Source organism: Xenopus laevis, chromosome 7L (genome assembly GCF_017654675.1).
Source record: "Xenopus laevis strain J_2021 chromosome 7L, Xenopus_laevis_v10.1, whole genome shotgun sequence".
NCBI lineage: Eukaryota > Metazoa > Chordata > Amphibia > Anura > Pipidae > Xenopus > Xenopus laevis.
In genome coordinates, this window is record NC_054383.1 from 32,787,754 (window position 1) to 32,805,048 (window position 17,295).

General features: G+C 38.4%; 1 protein-coding gene across 4 annotated transcripts in view; it reads right to left on the reverse strand.

The window, feature by feature from the left end:
- Positions 1 to 4,162: 4,162 nt before the first annotated feature.
- The window catches only part of pank1.L (pantothenate kinase 1 L homeolog), a 28,064-nt gene continuing 14,931 nt past the window's right edge, over positions 4,163 to 17,295 (reverse strand). For all 4 annotated transcript variants that reach the window (XM_018225320.2, XM_018225321.2, XM_018225322.2 and 1 more), the window contains exons 3-7: positions 12,382 to 12,635; positions 10,281 to 10,457; positions 9,088 to 9,211; positions 7,394 to 7,519; positions 4,163 to 5,512 (exon numbers count right to left, since the gene is read on the reverse strand). In XM_018225320.2, the coding sequence (XP_018080809.1) occupies positions 5,453 to 5,512; positions 7,394 to 7,519; positions 9,088 to 9,211; positions 10,281 to 10,457; positions 12,382 to 12,635 (741 nt within the window). In that variant the 3' untranslated portion in view covers positions 4,163 to 5,452. The remainder of the gene's footprint in view (positions 5,513 to 7,393; positions 7,520 to 9,087; positions 9,212 to 10,280; positions 10,458 to 12,381; positions 12,636 to 17,295) is intronic.

Below are 17,295 nucleotides of genomic sequence, written 5' to 3' on the forward strand. Positions count from 1 at the left end.
GTGGTAAAACAATACTTTTTCACTTATTTAGTCTTTACGACGAATTTTTTAGCAGACAACTGGAGGAATTGTATAAAAGTCGGTAACGGACAAACTATTCGCAAAGCGAAAAGTTATTCCTTTGCGCTAACAATTTTGCTTTGCGCGTATTAATACAGCTTTTGCGAACCCGGAAACTTTTTAGCGACCACTTCCGACAGTGGAAGACCGTTCACAAATTTTATAGTTCTTATTGGTGTGAATTGTTTTGCTCTTTGCGTCTTTTATTACATTCTCCTGAATGTAATGGTGATGCAAATTATGGAACGTTCCCTTATTCGGAAAATCCCAGGTCCCAAAAACAGGTGGAATAGGATGCCAAACAGCATCTAATACATTTGCCTCTCTGAAGGGAATAAGTTACATGTGATCATTTTGGACGCCCATTGACTTTAAAATTGATGCGAGTGTCAATTTTCGAGCTTCACTAAATTTTTTCCCGCTGTTCACAAATTTTTTGCTGTTTCGTGAGTGTTAATTTTCGAGCTTCACAAATTTTTCGCTGCTTAGCGAATTTCACGAGAAATCCGTGATTTTTTTTAGCGAAATGGGAGAAATCTGCCCATCACTAGTGGTTTAGTATGTTATAGAATGGTTAATACAAAGCAACTTTTTAACTGACATTCATTTTTACTTTTTTTTTAATGGTTTTTGAATCATTTGCCTTCTTTCCAGCTTTCAAATGGGGGTAACTGACCCCATCTAAAAAACAAATGCTCTGTAAAACTACAGTGTTATTGTTTTTGTTACTCATCTCCTATTCATGTTCCAGTCTTGTATTAAATGCAATGCATGGTTGCTAGTGTAGCTAGGACCCTAGCAACCAGATTGCTAAAATTGGGCAGATATCGACGTGCCAGGTTTAAATCCAATCTGGACAAGGACCACATTGGCTTGTTCATTTGATCCTCGCCCCGAAGGCCTGCATTAATTTGGCCCGTTATTGCCCACCTCAAGGTGGGCATATCAGGGGAAAGATCTGCTCATTTGGCAACCTCGCTAGTGATGGGCGAACTTGACCCATTTTTTTGCACACCATTTTTTAAACTGCGCAACATTTAAAAAACATGGGCGTTTATTCACAGCGAAACATAGAGAAATATTTTGCTCATCCCTAGACCTCACTAACGAGCAGATATTTAAATAAATGGCCAGTTTAAGGCTATGGTATATATGGAGTGAAAATGCTGATCTGCTTCCTTCCTCCCCTAAATTACTGTGCACTGACAGGCATGACATGGTACAGACAAAGTGGATTATAAACAGACAATGAAAAATCAAACAACTTTTTTTTTTTTTTACAAAAATGTCTATTACTGTACTTTTTACAATGAAGAACTTGCCTTTTTCTAACTGGTTTGTAGAATGGAGATAAAGATATGGGATCTGTTATCCGGAAACCTGTTATCCAGAAAGCTCAGAATTACGGAATGGCCATCTCCCATAGGCGCTAGCGTTACTGCGCCAAGCAAAGCGAAGTTACGCTAGCGTTGCCTAATTTGCATATGGCGGGAAGTTAAAGTACAATGGACGAATTTGTTGCAGCAAATACATTACACTACACAAGCCCGGGAAACCTTAATAAAAGAAAATAGAGTTGTTATATTGCCCTACACATGAGCCCAGTGTATAGTTTATGTGCCATATGTTAGGAAATGTAGGGGGGAAGCCGGTTACCCCAAAAAAAAATTACGCTCTTTTGCAGCCTATCACCTTGAAAAAAGGAAAAGACGCCAGCGTTTTTTGGGACTGAGAACATTTTTCAACTATTTTTGAGGAAGTCCTATCTACTCTATTGCACTTCGCCTGGTCTGAGGTGGCGAAGGCAAGTCTGGCGCAAGAGGTAACGTTCAGTAAAATCTGCATCTTAGTTAATTTGCGTGGTTACGTCCATTCACCAGAGCACCTGGCATTAAATTTTTTTTAAATGATTACCTTTTTCTCTGTAATAATAAAACAGTACCTTTTACTTGATCCAAACTAAGATATAATTGATACGAATTGCAATCTTATTGGGTTTATTTAATGTTCACATGATTTTCTAGTAGACTTAAGGTATGGAGTTCCAAATTACAGAAAAAACAGTTATCCGGAAAACCCCAGGTCCTCAACATTCTAGACAACAGGTCCTATACCTGCACTTGTTTATATACAGTATATTCCTTTCAGAGCTCATTTACATATCACACTGGTATATATCACATATGGTGTAAAGTGGATTGTGCAATCCAATGGATTTTATGGTGGCAGTACACTTAGGACTTCTTGCATCAGATGCACTACAGTCAGCCTGAACAATGTGAACATGCCTTTAAGCAACTGTACCATTAAACAGATGAATTAGCTTATTAATGGGCATTAAATATAAAAGTATCCACATTTAACATGTCTTACTCCTAGGTAATACACAATACACAATAACAATTCAGAGATCTGAAACTGAAAAGCAAACAGCGAGCAATTACAGATATTAGGGCTTATTTACAATCACAAGGTGCAGATAAAAGTACAAAAATGAATGCACAATTGCATATCTCCAAATGCTTTTCAAAAAGGCACCTGCCTCAATACTTGATACTTATACGTTGCACCAAAATGCCAGTTGCATCCGCTTTGCTTTATTAGGATTGTTTTGGCATTACACTTAAACATGCAAAGGGCTCGCACACAACCGTTTCAAGCATTACAAGTGAGTAATGTAGTTTGCATCATCATTGAGGCAATCAATGTCGACACACGATTTGTCTGCAAAAGCAAAACATGTACAAGTTGTGCTACATGCTATTTCCTGGTGCCTGCTGGCTGTTCTCGTAAATAATGCTGCATTTTGGGCAACAGTGATTTCATAAAGGAGCCCTATTATGTTTATGAACCATGTATAGTATGCTATCTACGCAATGTAATGAGCTTTTCAGAAGCAGGATTAGGTATCATTGCATGGGAAACATAACATCAAAAAATATACTTCAGTTTAAAATCCACATAAAATCCACAGCAACTTGACAAAAAAATAATCTTGCAGAAGGGTTTTGCTGCAATAAAGTGCACCGAGTATCATCTTCCCTTCCTTTTTAAATGATGTACAGAAAAGAGGAAACACCATACATATATTCGTCCAGCAGCCATACTTGCTTGACTTTTCTTTCCCTAGTCATTTCCATCTGATGGTGAAGGACAGTCTCTCTCTTTCGGACCAAATAATACGATAGGATAAATTGGGAACTGGGCCAGGTATGTAAAAAGCAGCCAGTGTAAATTAAACTTTAGGATTATAAATATATATAATAGATTTTCACAGTTACCATTGTGGAATAAAAATTAACAAATTGGCGACTACAAAAACACACAGCTATTCATTAAAAGCTGCATTATGCAGGCCTATGGCTCAGGATAGAGGAAACATTTTCTAGTAATGCAATCTCAGTAAATAATGAATAGGGGGTGTCGGACTGGCCCCCCGGGATACCAGGAAAAGTCCCGGTGGGCCCAGGTGTCAGTGGGCCCTCATGCTGCTAAACATTTGGCCTATTTCATGGCCATTCCCTATTTCAATGAGAACAAAGAGGCTAAATAGATGGAAAAATAGATTATAGCATGCAAAGAAAAGAGACTAGGAGAAGAGAGGTTAAGTTAAGAGAGGAAGAAAAATAGTACTAAGAGTGGGCCCCTGGTCTAAGATTAATTGGTGGGCCCCTGGTGTCCCAGTCCGACACTGTGAATAGTAGACTAGATTTGATTCCCTCTCGTCTACTAGATTGAACTGACAGACTCACCGTAGACACAGTATACCAAACCTGGAACACTGCATTAATATCTACTGGAGCCATTAATCCACAGACATCGTATGAAAGCCAACACTTCCTATTTCAGCCACATAATATATGATGGCAGCTATAGGAACCTGTATATGTTGGAAGCTCAAACATTCAGCCATTGGCAAGCTGTTATGTCACCTATAGAAGCAAACTTACTAAACAGTTACTTCCCCAGGATATTGGTCCTTTAAAGAGATGAAGTTAATTAAAGCAAAAAACAGTGTTTAAATAAAACCAAATCAAATCTTGATTTGAATGTGCAGTAAAGGCAAGTGTAGGTTAGGGAACATACAAATCATAGCAGTCTCCTGAAACGAATGCTATACTCTATACAGTACCTTTATATGCTACAATGGGCTTGCATAAGTGTTTGATAATCTCACTAATGTATTTTACAGGGAAACACAGAAGTATTACACTGCTGATAATCAGAACAGTGCATCAGTTGTGCAAAATATGGTTTCCAATAAGCATCCCACTGGGGGTAATGTTGGAGTTTATACACCCATGATTGGCAAAACCATTTCATCTGAAACAAAGGAAACAATTGTGGCATCTTAAAAAAAATACAGTGGTTAGCAATGAACAGTCAAAACATCCACAGAAACTTCAGGGAATAAATACTCCAACATCAAGGACGTGTTTCAATATTTGGCAGCTTTTGATGTAAAGCAGCAATTTGATAAGCTGCCCTGATCCATTCATGGGCAACCAGTGAGTGTCACTTACTGTCAGGCATTGGTCCAGTACTCAAAGCCTTTTGCTCTAGATTAGAGAAGTCAAAGGGAAGCCTGGCAAGTACAAATGGGCGGTTTACAGCTGCTCCACACTCTACTCCAATTATACCCACCACAGAAAAGAACTTAAAAAAAATACAGCCTTTTGGGGCCTTTGAGTCAATTGGGATCCATAGGCTTTCTGCTTCTGAGTCAAACGGTACCGTTGTTTTAAGTGACATCATGTTGTTTCCATTACTTTACAGTATATACATTTTACATTTGAATCTTCTGAATCAGATATCAGGGAGTAAACAGCAGCAGTCCTGCACCGTAAGGGCAGTTTCGAGATTAAAGATTATCCGAGTGCTTAAACAGAAAAGGTTTCATTCAGTGGAGTAACTTCAGAAGAAGCAGACCCCGTGGCTGGTGAGTGACCCGCAATTTTGCAGGGAAAGAGGGGTCCAGAAAAAAGGGGGCCCAAAGTTAAATAAATATATATATATATATATATATATATATATATATATATGTATGTATACATATATGTATGTATATTTATATATACATACACATACATATGTGTTTATAAGTCTACATTATATTTTTTTGTCTTCTAAAACCTTCCACTTCAAGCCTCTTACAGGTTAGCATTCTGAATAAATTCTCCCACTTAAAGGATATAAGGATCAGACATCCTAAATTACTCCACAAATATTACTATGGCACATTTGGCACCATCTGCACATTTTAGAAATAAAAGTATTGAGGCTGCCAGTGTCTGTTAAAAGAGTCCATAAATAATTACAGGTCATAATGTACGAGTGGGAAATGCCTTCCCATGTATCTTCATAGCAATAGATTCTTATAGTCGGTTCCTTCTCACTGATCGTCATTCATTTTGAGCAATTCAAGGAGAGCGCCGACAGCACCAAAGTAACCCTAAGAAAATAAAAAAACAAACGGTAAAAAATAAAAAATGGAAAGCAATTGAAAAAAAGTCTTTATTTCTGGTGAACAATGTGAAAACAATTGAAATGAAAGAAAGTGTTTGGACAGGGGACAGCCTTTTTAACAAAAAAATGACGTCAAAATGCTATGACATTGTTAACATTGTATACATATAAAACTACAAATAAGTAAGAAATGTAATTCTGGGGGGGGGGAGTAACCTTTTAAGTGCAGTAGAATGTATGAATCTATACCATCCACATAAGAGTGCCAGCACCCTAGATTTTCCATTTACTATCATTATGAAATAGGTGAAACGATACACAAAGAGAAGAATCTTAGTGAAAACAGCATCCAGTTATAAGGAATTTGTCTGGCTTATTTTTAGGGCCATATTTATTATGTGGTGTAAAAACCAGCGGGATAATTCACCGCACATCACCAGGTTCATCGTGTAAAAAATGGCATAAAACTTTTACGTGATTTTTCTGAGCTGGTAACAATATAAAATAACAGAATTAAATCTGGCGTTACCCATGGTGTAAAATAAAACACACCTTGATAAATTTGCCATTTATTTTACACAGCTTTTTACACATTTTTTCTGGCGAATATTGTTTTACAGAGCATAATATATATGCCCCTTAGAGCAACTTCCTGAATGAATGGGATGGGAGTAGGGGTAACCATGTGCTCCAGTTGTTCAAGAGTATGATCTACTTAGGAAAATATATATTTTTTAAACATATATATTGTAGAGCTCCTGCAGTTAACTGAAACAAATTAGCAGAGTTAGGCAGGTTAGGTCATGGCCAAACAGGCATGTGTGGCCCCGTGATTTATTACAAAAAACTAGGGATGCACCGAATCCAGGATTCAGTTCTGGATTCGGCCAGGATTCAGCAGGATTTGGATTCAGCCGAATCCTTCTGCCCGGCCGAACTGAATCCGAATCCTAATTTGCATATGCAAATCAGGGGAAGTGGAGGAAAATCGCGTGACTTTTTGTCACAAAACAAGAAAGTAAAAATTGGTTTCCCCTTTCCCCCTAATTTGCATATGCAAATTTGCATATGCAAATTAGAATTTGGAATCGTTCACGAAGGATTCGGGGGTTCAGCCGAATCCAAAATAGTTGATTCTGTGCATCCCTACAAAAAACCCTAACATAAAGGCACTAAATACAGGACTTGGACAAATCTCAACACTTTTATTTACCTGGTTTCAGATTTGGTCAAATATTTAGTAGTAGGACAAACAGAACATCTTTCTCATGACTTTAAAGCAGTGACTATATTGAACACTTTGGATTATGGATTTGAAGCATCCTCAAAATATCAACCTCTGCCATGACATTATTTTGTATAAGATAAATCTCTAACAGTTCCACATTTCTCATCTATTTCTAGTGATGTCTCAGAAGTGAGCTGTGAATGCAGCAGTCCTTCAAGTGAAACTCAGTAGGTGACTAACTGTGATTTATACAGGTAAAGCTACAAGAAAAGAGTTCAAGGAAAAGTCCTAATCGCTGGGGGTGCCAATTGTTAGGCACACCCATATTGCACAACATGGAAATATATTGTAGGTCCCCTGAAAGCTCCAAGCAAACACACATGCAGCACATCTGGTGTTGTCCCCTACTGGAGGAAGCTGCATAATGAAGGAAACTAGGAAGCGAACCAGAAAGTATAAGATAAAGATGGTGCATGGTCAACAGCATAAACAAAGTAGATAAAATGCAGACTTTTGAGATCACTTATACTGTGGTTTTGGTTCTCATTTATACGGAGTCTCTGTTCAGAACTATTTCCCCCAAGAGGATAACTTATTTATTACAAATATAGTTCACACGTGTTGAGATACTCATCTTACCTCATGTTCTAAGAAAAGGGCTTTTAATTGCCCCTTTGACCAGTAGTCCATTGCATAAGACAGCAGTTTCATGGAGACCATGTTAATTCTGAGGAAGTTTCCTACAAATATAACTCTGTCGATGTTCTGTAAGGCAGAAATAGTGTCAGCATTAATGTTAGCATCTGTATCAGATACTCCTTATTTGTAAGCTAACAAAGACTTGCTGGGGGGTGGGATTGTTTATACAGAGGACTTTTTAGGGAACTACTTATTTGTTTTGATTGTGCTTGTACAAACAGGGTGTTGCCCTGTTTAGTGCACACAATATCAAAAACCATATATATGTCAATTTCATAATTTGATATTTCATAATCAAATACTCAATTTATTCCAGTTAAGTGCAGTATTTTTAAATACGCACAAAACCTCTTAAATGTTGGTGTTAACTTTGAAATTGTGCAAGCTCTCTTGCTGTTGCTTAGCACTACTATATTTGCTCATATACACTGAATATATAAGTCCATTTAGGACTGCTAACCACAGAAACCGTATCTTATAGGTTTATATTTTTAAAGTTTATTTTCTAAACATTTCTAAATTGTTTTCATAAAATGTTGCTGCCTCAATCTCTCAGTGAAGCTTTTATGCCTGAAAAACGATTTATTGTCCTACAACTAAACTATTTACAACTTGTAGTTCTTTCAGTCTGCAGATATCTTTCCTGCCATAGTTAAGCTTAGTCGGAAATTAGTTATTCTTGTCCCAGTGGATCCTGTAGCAGTTCTTAATGCTTTGATAGCCCTGTACAATGCTGCTTGAACTCCATGCCACAAGGCAACACTGTAAAGAAGCTGAAAGCAAAACGAATACATCTCAAATGGACTTGGCATCCAATGTCAAAGCTTTCCTTTTCACTCTGGAAATAAGCAAACTAATATAGAACTTTGGTATTGCAGAAAACCCTATCTTTGGCATTTGTGGAAAATCCAAATAAATTAGGCATTTTCTGAATGAGAGCAGACATGATTTAGCACTAAGCAGAGGAGGTGAGGAGCTTTTCAAAACATACATTTTAATCAACAATTACCATTTTACTAACTTGTATTTTCTGGGTAACTTTCAGTAACACAACTTCCTGTCCACTTGCATCTTCTACTGCAAATATGTGGGTAAAAGAAACTCAGAAATTATAGAATTTCAACCCTATCAAATCCTGGGCCAGCATTTGGAATGTTTGATCATAGGACTAAACATGAAAGACGGAGGTGAAAGTCACCATCTTATTTCTTTATTTAATCCTTTTAAAATAATATACAGAATAATTTCAAAGAAGGAAAAAGATAGACCATAAATCTATATTTTGTCCCTTTTTATGGGGAAATAATGTTATCGATTAACACAGAAAGCCTATTAAAGGAAATTGATAGTATTTTATAGATTGGCCTATTCTTAGCAAGTTTTTTTATTTTGTATTTTGTTTTTTTTACTGGTTTTTCTTTTTATATTTTATAATGAAATTGTACATATTTCTTGGTGGTAAGCTTTAAAGCAGTACATTTTATACATCCAGGCCCTGGAGGTAGAAGAGGGAGAATTGAGGCCCAAAACAGGCTCTCCAAGATACCGGCCTAGCACTGTTATAAATTACCAAATTACTATATAAAAACTATGATCTTAAAAATATAAAATGTTTTATTAAATTGTGGTTCTACCTCATTTAGTGCACACATACGAGCAATAGATCCAATGTTGTTAGTAATAGTGATTAAAGTTGCTCTCGCTAAATCTTCTTTACTGATGGAATCTCTTTTCTCTTTGCTCATCATGTGACCGAAGCTGTGAAACACAAGAACAACCATGTTATTTAAAAACAAACAATTCTTTTTTTCCATCTACCAGCCAATACATGTTTAGGCCAAGTATCCTCAAAAATAAAGATGTAGGGCATTTTTGATGCTTTATTAGGGAAGAAGTATTCCACTTTACCTTCACTCAAGTTACAATAAATAAACTCAGGGTCTGCTTTACTCTAGAGCTACAGAGGAGACCCTTAGTGCTGTGTAATATACACAGTTACTTAGTGAGTTTCAGGGGTTCTTTTAAAGGGGTTATTCGCCTTTAAATTAACTATTAGTATGACAGAGAGTGATATTCGGAGACAATTTGCATTTTTCTTTTTTTATTACTTTTGGATTTTGACTTATGTGGCTTTTTATTCAGCAGCTCTCCAGATTGCAATTTCACCAATCTGGTTGCTAGGGCTCAAATTACCATAGCAACCAGGCACTGATTCAAATAAGAGGCTGGAATTTAAAAAGAGGGCTTAAATAGAAAGAGGCATAATAAAAAGTAGCAATAACAATACATTTGTAGCTTTACAGAGCATTTGTTTTTAGATGGGGTCAGTGAGCCCCATTTGAAAGCTGGAAAGAGTCAGAAGAAGAAGCCAAATCATTCAAAACCTTTAAAAAAGAAAAAATGAAGACATGGGATGGGCAAATTTTTTCGCCAGGTTTTTTGCCATGAAAAAAACACTCACAGACTCCAATGAGCGCAAAAAATAATTGCGCGTCAAAACAATTTGTTAGTCAAAAAAAAATGTGAAATGAGTCAGATTCGCCCACCACTAATGACGACTAATTGAATAGTTACTAGGAATCAGCCATTCTATAACATACTAATATCAGTCCGAATTTATCTCAATATTTTCTGAAAAAAACTCAGACCAAATCCGCATGAGTTTTTTGGCCTTATTTATTAATGCACTTTCCCGAAAATTTTGTTTGCGGGAAAAAATCCGTTCTTTCAGGTGACTGACATATGCAGCCTCACACAGTATCATACACTGGCCACTTTACAGGAGTACCCCCACCCCTAGGAAGAATAGGAACAAACTTAATTTTACCTTGATGCTACTGCAGATCCCTGGAGACTAAACCTCTCATAGTCTCCGCCATATATGTCTTTAACCAATTTGTCAACATTAGTGCTATCACCTTTGGCTGCCATTTCTAGAGCTTCTTCAAATGTTTCACAGCCAGTCAGTAGACAACACAGGCCAAGGAATGTTCCACCACCGAGGCTAAAAAAAAAAAAGAGAACAGTTAAGCTAATATTGCAAGGGTTGGACTGGGGACACTGGGGCATACAGGGGCTGCTGCCTTAGGGACCCCTAATGTGGTCTGATTGAACGGATTGAAGATGGAAACCGTTGGACATGCATCAGATTAAAGTAATTTGGAGGTGAAGGTTGCTGACTGTGAAACCTGTGAAACTTATCATCCACGTAAGTCGTGCACCATACCTCACAAGTAAAATGACTTTTGCTTATACTGACCTCGACAAAGCAAGAATTCTATAACTAATGTGGCCTAAGGGACCCCTGCCTGGGCCCCCCACTCCAGCTGCAACCCCCCTTCGGCCCCACTGCACATACTTTTTTTTCCCTTGCAGCCATGGCCAGGGCCGCGAGGTTGGGGGCAGCGGTTATAGTTTAAGGCAGGGAGTGGGTTTGGGCCAGTGGAGCCCACAAGGGCTTGGGCCCACCAGGTTTTTTCCCAGTGTCCCACCAGCCCAATTTAAGTACTCTTTTCAACCTTCTATGCATGACTATCCCCCCCCCCCCGTTTTTCCAAGTGTTGTTACCACTTTGCAAGTTAGACTATAGGTGTCATTTATGAACTCCGGGGGTGCAAATGCAAGAGCTGTAACATATAGTGCTCACTTTCAGAACACTTGCTCCCCATTCTGCACTAAGTGTGCAAAGTACAGAAAAATGGCCAATTGTGGTTTTTTTTTTTGCATGATATATTGAGAGTTTGGTGTATTTTTTTTTTCTCTGTACCATCTTTTTTGTCTCTGGAGCTATAAATGGTTCAGTTAGCCTTTCAGGTTGGCAAGCCACAGCCTTTCTTATCACTTCCCATAAAGAATGTGATATTTAGAAATTAATTATGTAATTATGTAATTATGTAATTTTCGTTTTACATGGATTCCCAAAAGGTACAGTATTTTTTTTTAATTTTCCCAACATAAACACTCCAGCAACACGTGAATGGTGCAAACGTTTAGATGCATGTCACAATTACAGGGAACAAAGTATTCCAAACTTTCCTTTGTTTTGGCATTTGTTCAAAGCGCAGCATGCCGGTAGAAATAGCAATAAAATATAAGAGATTAGATAGTCTGCAGTGCCTGTGAATTGCAGTCTTGGCTTAATTTTAACAGTCAGCATATTACACATGGAATGCATTGCTATTTGTACACAACACTACACACAAAAACAGTGACTGTTTAAATCCCTTTCTTATAGCGTCAAGACATAGTCAGAGATAAGGTTTCTAGGGGTCTGCAACAAAAAGATGTCTCTTTAGACATCTTGTCTTGCTAAAATCCCTAAATACTAAGCAGAACATTAATGAACACTCTTATCTAGTGAGATGCCACATAACCAACTTAGAAATTAAAAAATGTGCTCAATATGCTCTCCTAGCTAGTTGATTGCCTTTTAAATTTCACTTTGGGGCAGAATGAAAATGTAAATGATTAAATCCACAAAAACAAAAATGACCAGTTGCTTAGTAGGGATGCACCAAATCCAGTATTCAGTTCTCGATTTGGCCCGGATTCAACCTTTCTCTGCAAAATTCAGATTCGGCCTGGCTGAACCGAACCCGAATCCTTACAATCATGTTTCTTTTTGTCACAACATGGAAGTTAAAAAATTGTTAGCTGTGTGTGCTATTTTTTTCCCTCCCCAACCTGATTTCCACATGCAAATTAGGGTTCAGATTCAGTTTGGTATCTGGCCAAATCTTTCACGAATTTGGTGCATCCCTATTGCTTAGGTTACATCTATTTTCAATATATATATATTAAAAGCAAACTCCACCTTTCTTTTAATACAGAGCATGCATTCTGATAAACATATTAAGGAACTAAATTTTCATATGGATTTTCTCAAAAGAATGTGTGCACCTTTATTGCCTAAGTAAAGAACACTTTACCTGGTTCCAGTTACTCTTTTATAATTGTCTTTTGAATACACTGCAAGGATGCTGACCCCTGAGCCTATATTAACCAGCAACATAGGATAAGGATTGTCAAGGCAGTACGGCTTCTTCTGGCATTGTTCTGTGTCTGTAGGGTTTTCAAAATAATAACACTCTGGCCGGCCATTGAATCCCACTGAGTCAACATATAGCAGGCCTTGAATCAAACAGTCCAGTTCATCTAGTTTATGAAGCTGTAGGTCGGCTATCTGCAGAATATAAAGAAGAAAGAGCAGGTTAATGAATAAGCAGGTGTAAGTAGAGCAAGGGCTACAGCTTTGCTAAAGACAAGGCCAAAGGACTATATTACTTTCCTATCTAGCACTTTGTACTGCAGTGCCTGTTGCATAACGGTTTAAACTCTATACAATAAAAATAACAAAGCAACAATAAAAGTAAGAACAGAACAAACATTGTTCTTTGGCTCAAAGCAGCGAAATATTATAAACAAGTGATACAAGAAAAAAAAAGTGGATGGAAAAGCTTAAAACTTTCCTTTGACCCCTTAAGTGCCGCTTGGCAGCTGCAACCAGTGGTATAATTGCCTACTAAAGTGCTTTACCTTTTTTTCACAGATTTTTCACATGACAGCACTGAAGGGTTTGAAGGGATATTTTGCGCAAACAAAGGTTATAAAGCCATAAAGTGATAGATCATGCTCTTGCCTTCCTTACAGCAAGTGATCTAAGCCCAAAATCGGAATTTATGTAAATTTGTACACTCATTTTCAATTTTAAGCCTTTCTGAGATATAAGCAGTTATTTGGGGTTATGTAATAAAAGACACCAATTTTGCCCAGATGTTAGTCACCCATAGTAGTCAGGCAGGTAGTATTTATTGGTCACAAAAAGGAGAAAGATTGCCCTCAAAAAGTCATTATTACCAAAAATGAGTGTTGGTACAGGTATAGGATCCGTTATTCGCAATCCCGTTATCCAGAAAGCTCCGAATTATGGAAAGGCTGTCTCCCATAGACTCCATTTTATCCAAATAATACAAAATTTAAAAAATGATTTCCCTTTTCTCTGTAATAATAAAACAGTACCTTGTACTTTATCTCAACTAAGATACAATTAATCCTTATTGGAAGCAAAACCAGCCTATTGGATTAATTTAATGTTTAGATGATTTTATAGTAGACTTTAGGTATGAGCTTCCAAATTATGGAAAGATCTGTTATCAGGAAAACCCTAGGTCCTGAGCATTCTGGATAACATGTCCCAAACCTGTACCACACTTTGGCCAAAATATGTAAGCTCATGTGTAACGTCAAGGCTTTGTGCACTGGCAATCTTTCTCCTTCTTTTTGTGTACAAATAATGCTTTTTATCACTTATAGCAGCCGGTCAGGTGCAGAATGTGGGTTATGATTAAGTGCTTGTGACACGAAACGCGTCAGGCTGCGGACACAATAAACCTTTTTCAATTTTGAACATTTGCCTGGTGGAAGTTTGCCTTATTGAGTGCCTGCTCCATATTGGTTTCGGCAGAATGTGGGTTAGTCCAAGTGCTAGCACTAGAGTGCTTATAGCAGCTAGTCAGTGTCACAGTGTGGGTTGGCAACTTCTTTCAGTATTTATTGGTCACCTGTTTAAAAGTAAACATCTCATTCGGTGCTATGAGTTACTACACCTGGACAAACTTAGTGCATTTTATTACATATGGAGGTTAGACTGCCAATGCCAGGCTTTTGGCTCAACAGCAACTCTGGGGTTAACGGACTATACAAGAAGTTCATAGAAAGTGCAAACAGTTAGGGTTAGGGTTGAACTGTCCCGACCAGACACGGGGAAATAGCCGGTGGGCCCAGACCCTCATGGGCCCCGCCAGGCCAGACCCCCTCTTCCGATATTCAAATTCTACCAGGAAAAAATGTTTTCTGCGCCACGCAGCGCCGTCAGCGCATGCGCGCAGAGCTGTGCCATTCGCTCATGCGCGTGCCGATGTTCGCAGATGCACACTGAGCGGCACTGGCATGCATGCGTGCTGCAGTAGGGGGCGGGAGGCCTTGGACAGCAGTCCCAGTGGGCCCCCGGCCCCCCAGTCCGACCCTGGTTAGGGTCCCTAACACTAGCTGAAAGACTAGTAATAGTATTCCAAAACCGCTAACATGGCTGAAACCACAAAAAAAAAAGAACATTAATGTAAACTGCAAATGTGACGACTTTTCAGTTCATTTTGGGCTTAGCTCCTATTACATGTCCAGTCTGATTCCATAGGAAGAGTTTATAGTTTGTTCCAGTCAAAATCGAACTTTAGGTATCTGCACCTACAGAAAAAATGTGTTTTAAAGGGGACCTGTCACCCTAAGAAATGATTCCAAATTATTTTCTGTTGTGTTAGTCAAGCATGGAACTACACACTCACAGCAAGCAGGCAGTCGCTATTTTTTGAACATTGTTATTAAGACAAGCTTTGCATCTTTGCCAGAATCGAATTCATGCTCCAAATTGGGGGACCTGATGCGATGTCTTTGCCAGTGCCATTGCCGGCGCCCAAGGCAACCCGACCAACTACATCGCCCCCTTCTGAAGTGCGCGCGAGCACGGACGATCAAGCACACAAGTCGATCGTGCGCTTGCGCAGAAGGATGTGCGTCTGTGCGCGCCTAGAAAGACGGCGAATTCTGCAACAGGTGGGGAAAGAGGCGTCTGAACTAGGGGCAAGTCGCAGAAGAGGTATGGTGCCTGGTGCCCCTCCACATTTGCGCCCTAGGCACGTGCCTCTTCTGCCTACCCCTAGTTCCGGCCCTGGTCTAGTCACTGGCTACACAAGGCAGTGAGGAAGGAGGAAGAATGTGAGGAGTGAACCAAACATCTAAGAAGTGCAGAATGGAAAGTGAAAGTAATTGCCTGCCCCATCTCTATGTCTGGAATAAAGGCGGCGCAGGCAATATATGATTGACAGTTGAGATTTTTAAAATATCCTATACAACAGGTGCAACTGTTTTATATATTTTTTTTTTTTTAAATGTGGGTTTTGAGTTTTAGGATACAATTTTCTATGTGTGAGTGACATGTCCCCTTTAAGGTAAAGCACAAGGTTACTCTCCTCAAATCGTCTGTCACTTTAAGGGAAATAAATGAAAAATACACTAATAAACTCTCCCTTTAAATATTCCAAATATAAAATAAAGAGGAGATTATTGCTGACAGCAGCATTTTGTTGGGTGAGTGAGTGGCAGGAATTCTCATTCTGTTGTTCCTCAAACCTTGTGATAATGTGAGTTCCAGATCTTTTGTTTGTGGGGATTTGGAAAGATAGAGAGAGCACAGCGAGGAGTTCTGCTTTCCATTCACGCTCTGTTTGTTGCTATGCAACAGGCTGCGGTTAGGAAGTCTTCTCCACAGCCACTTTGTGGCTTTCAAATGAAATTGACAGGATTATTCTAATGAACGTGCAGCAAATGGCCCCCCAGCGCCCAAGTGCTGCCATATTTACCACAGCCACAACTTGCTTTAAGCAACATTAGTTTAGTATTATATATTAACCTGCTGTCTGTCACCCTCCCTCCGTCTGTCAGTGGGTGGGAATAAAAACTCAAATGCACACTGAACACGTTCTCTGTCATGCACAAAAAATGTACACATTAATCTGGAGGAATAATCACTGATTAACAATTTAAAGTCACTAAGGGCACTTCATTGTTATGATTATTTAAGTGTAAAGAAGGTACGACTCGTATATCAGACTTGTATGCTGATTTATAGTGTAGTTAAATAAGAGTGCCGTTCTGATAAGCAAACGACATGCTTTAATGGCACACAGGGCATTTTAAGCAGCAGGTTTTTAAGTAGCCCAAAAATGTGGTGCTTCAGCCAGGATTTGTCAGGCTTAGAAACAATAACATTCACAGTTAAAGGGGAACTACACAAACATTACTTAAGCTTTTTGAAAAGTAAACATCATTTTAAGCAACTTTGCAATATACATCAATTAAAAAATATGCAGATTTTTTTTTAATGGTTTGGAACAGTTCCCTAAGCCTAGTCTCCTGCTGATCAGACAACTTTGATGAGCTGGCTGACTACTGTTACTTTGTATCAGCAGCCAGTTGTCCTCAGCCTGCATCCTACAAACCCCACAATTCCCTGCCCATGTGATTTCAATAAGAAACAGAACATCATGGTGCAATGCATTGTGGGTTATGTAGTTCCTGCATTTTGTCTGTAGGCTGTGAAGTTGTTACAATTTGTAACAATTTGTTTAGATGCAGAAAGAGAAGAACTGTTAACCAGCTGGATTTCAGCATAGAAATAGCATTTATTCATACTTATTGAAGAAACAGGTAACTGTGATAGGTATATTAGGGTTAGTTTCTGTGTTATGTGGGCCTCTTTATCAAATTTTGGTTTGGAAGCCGGAGTTCCCCTTTAATTTTAAGCAATGCATGCAAGGTGCAATTTTGAATGCTTTGGCACTAGGTAGGGCAAATAAAATGCCACTCAGCTTTCCTCCATTTTGTCTGTTACCACATAATATTCCACATAAGAGACCTTTTTTTCCTGATATCATATAATTTACAAAATATAATTCCCCTATGACACATTGCATGATTTCTTGTTTTTTCCTCATTGGAACGTTTAACATTCTTATTACAGTACAGGTATGGGACCTGCTATCCAGAATGCTTGGGACCTGGGGTTTTCTGAATAACGGATCTTTCTGTACCTTGGATCTTTATACCTACTAGAAAATAATTTCAACATTAAATAAACTGGTTTGTCCTCCAGTAAGGGTTAATAATATCTTAGTTTGTATCAAGTACAAGGTACTGTTTTATTAATATATCAAAATTTGGATTATTTGGATAAAATGAAGACGACGGGAGACGGCATTTCCATAATTCCAAACTTCAGAAAGGATGTC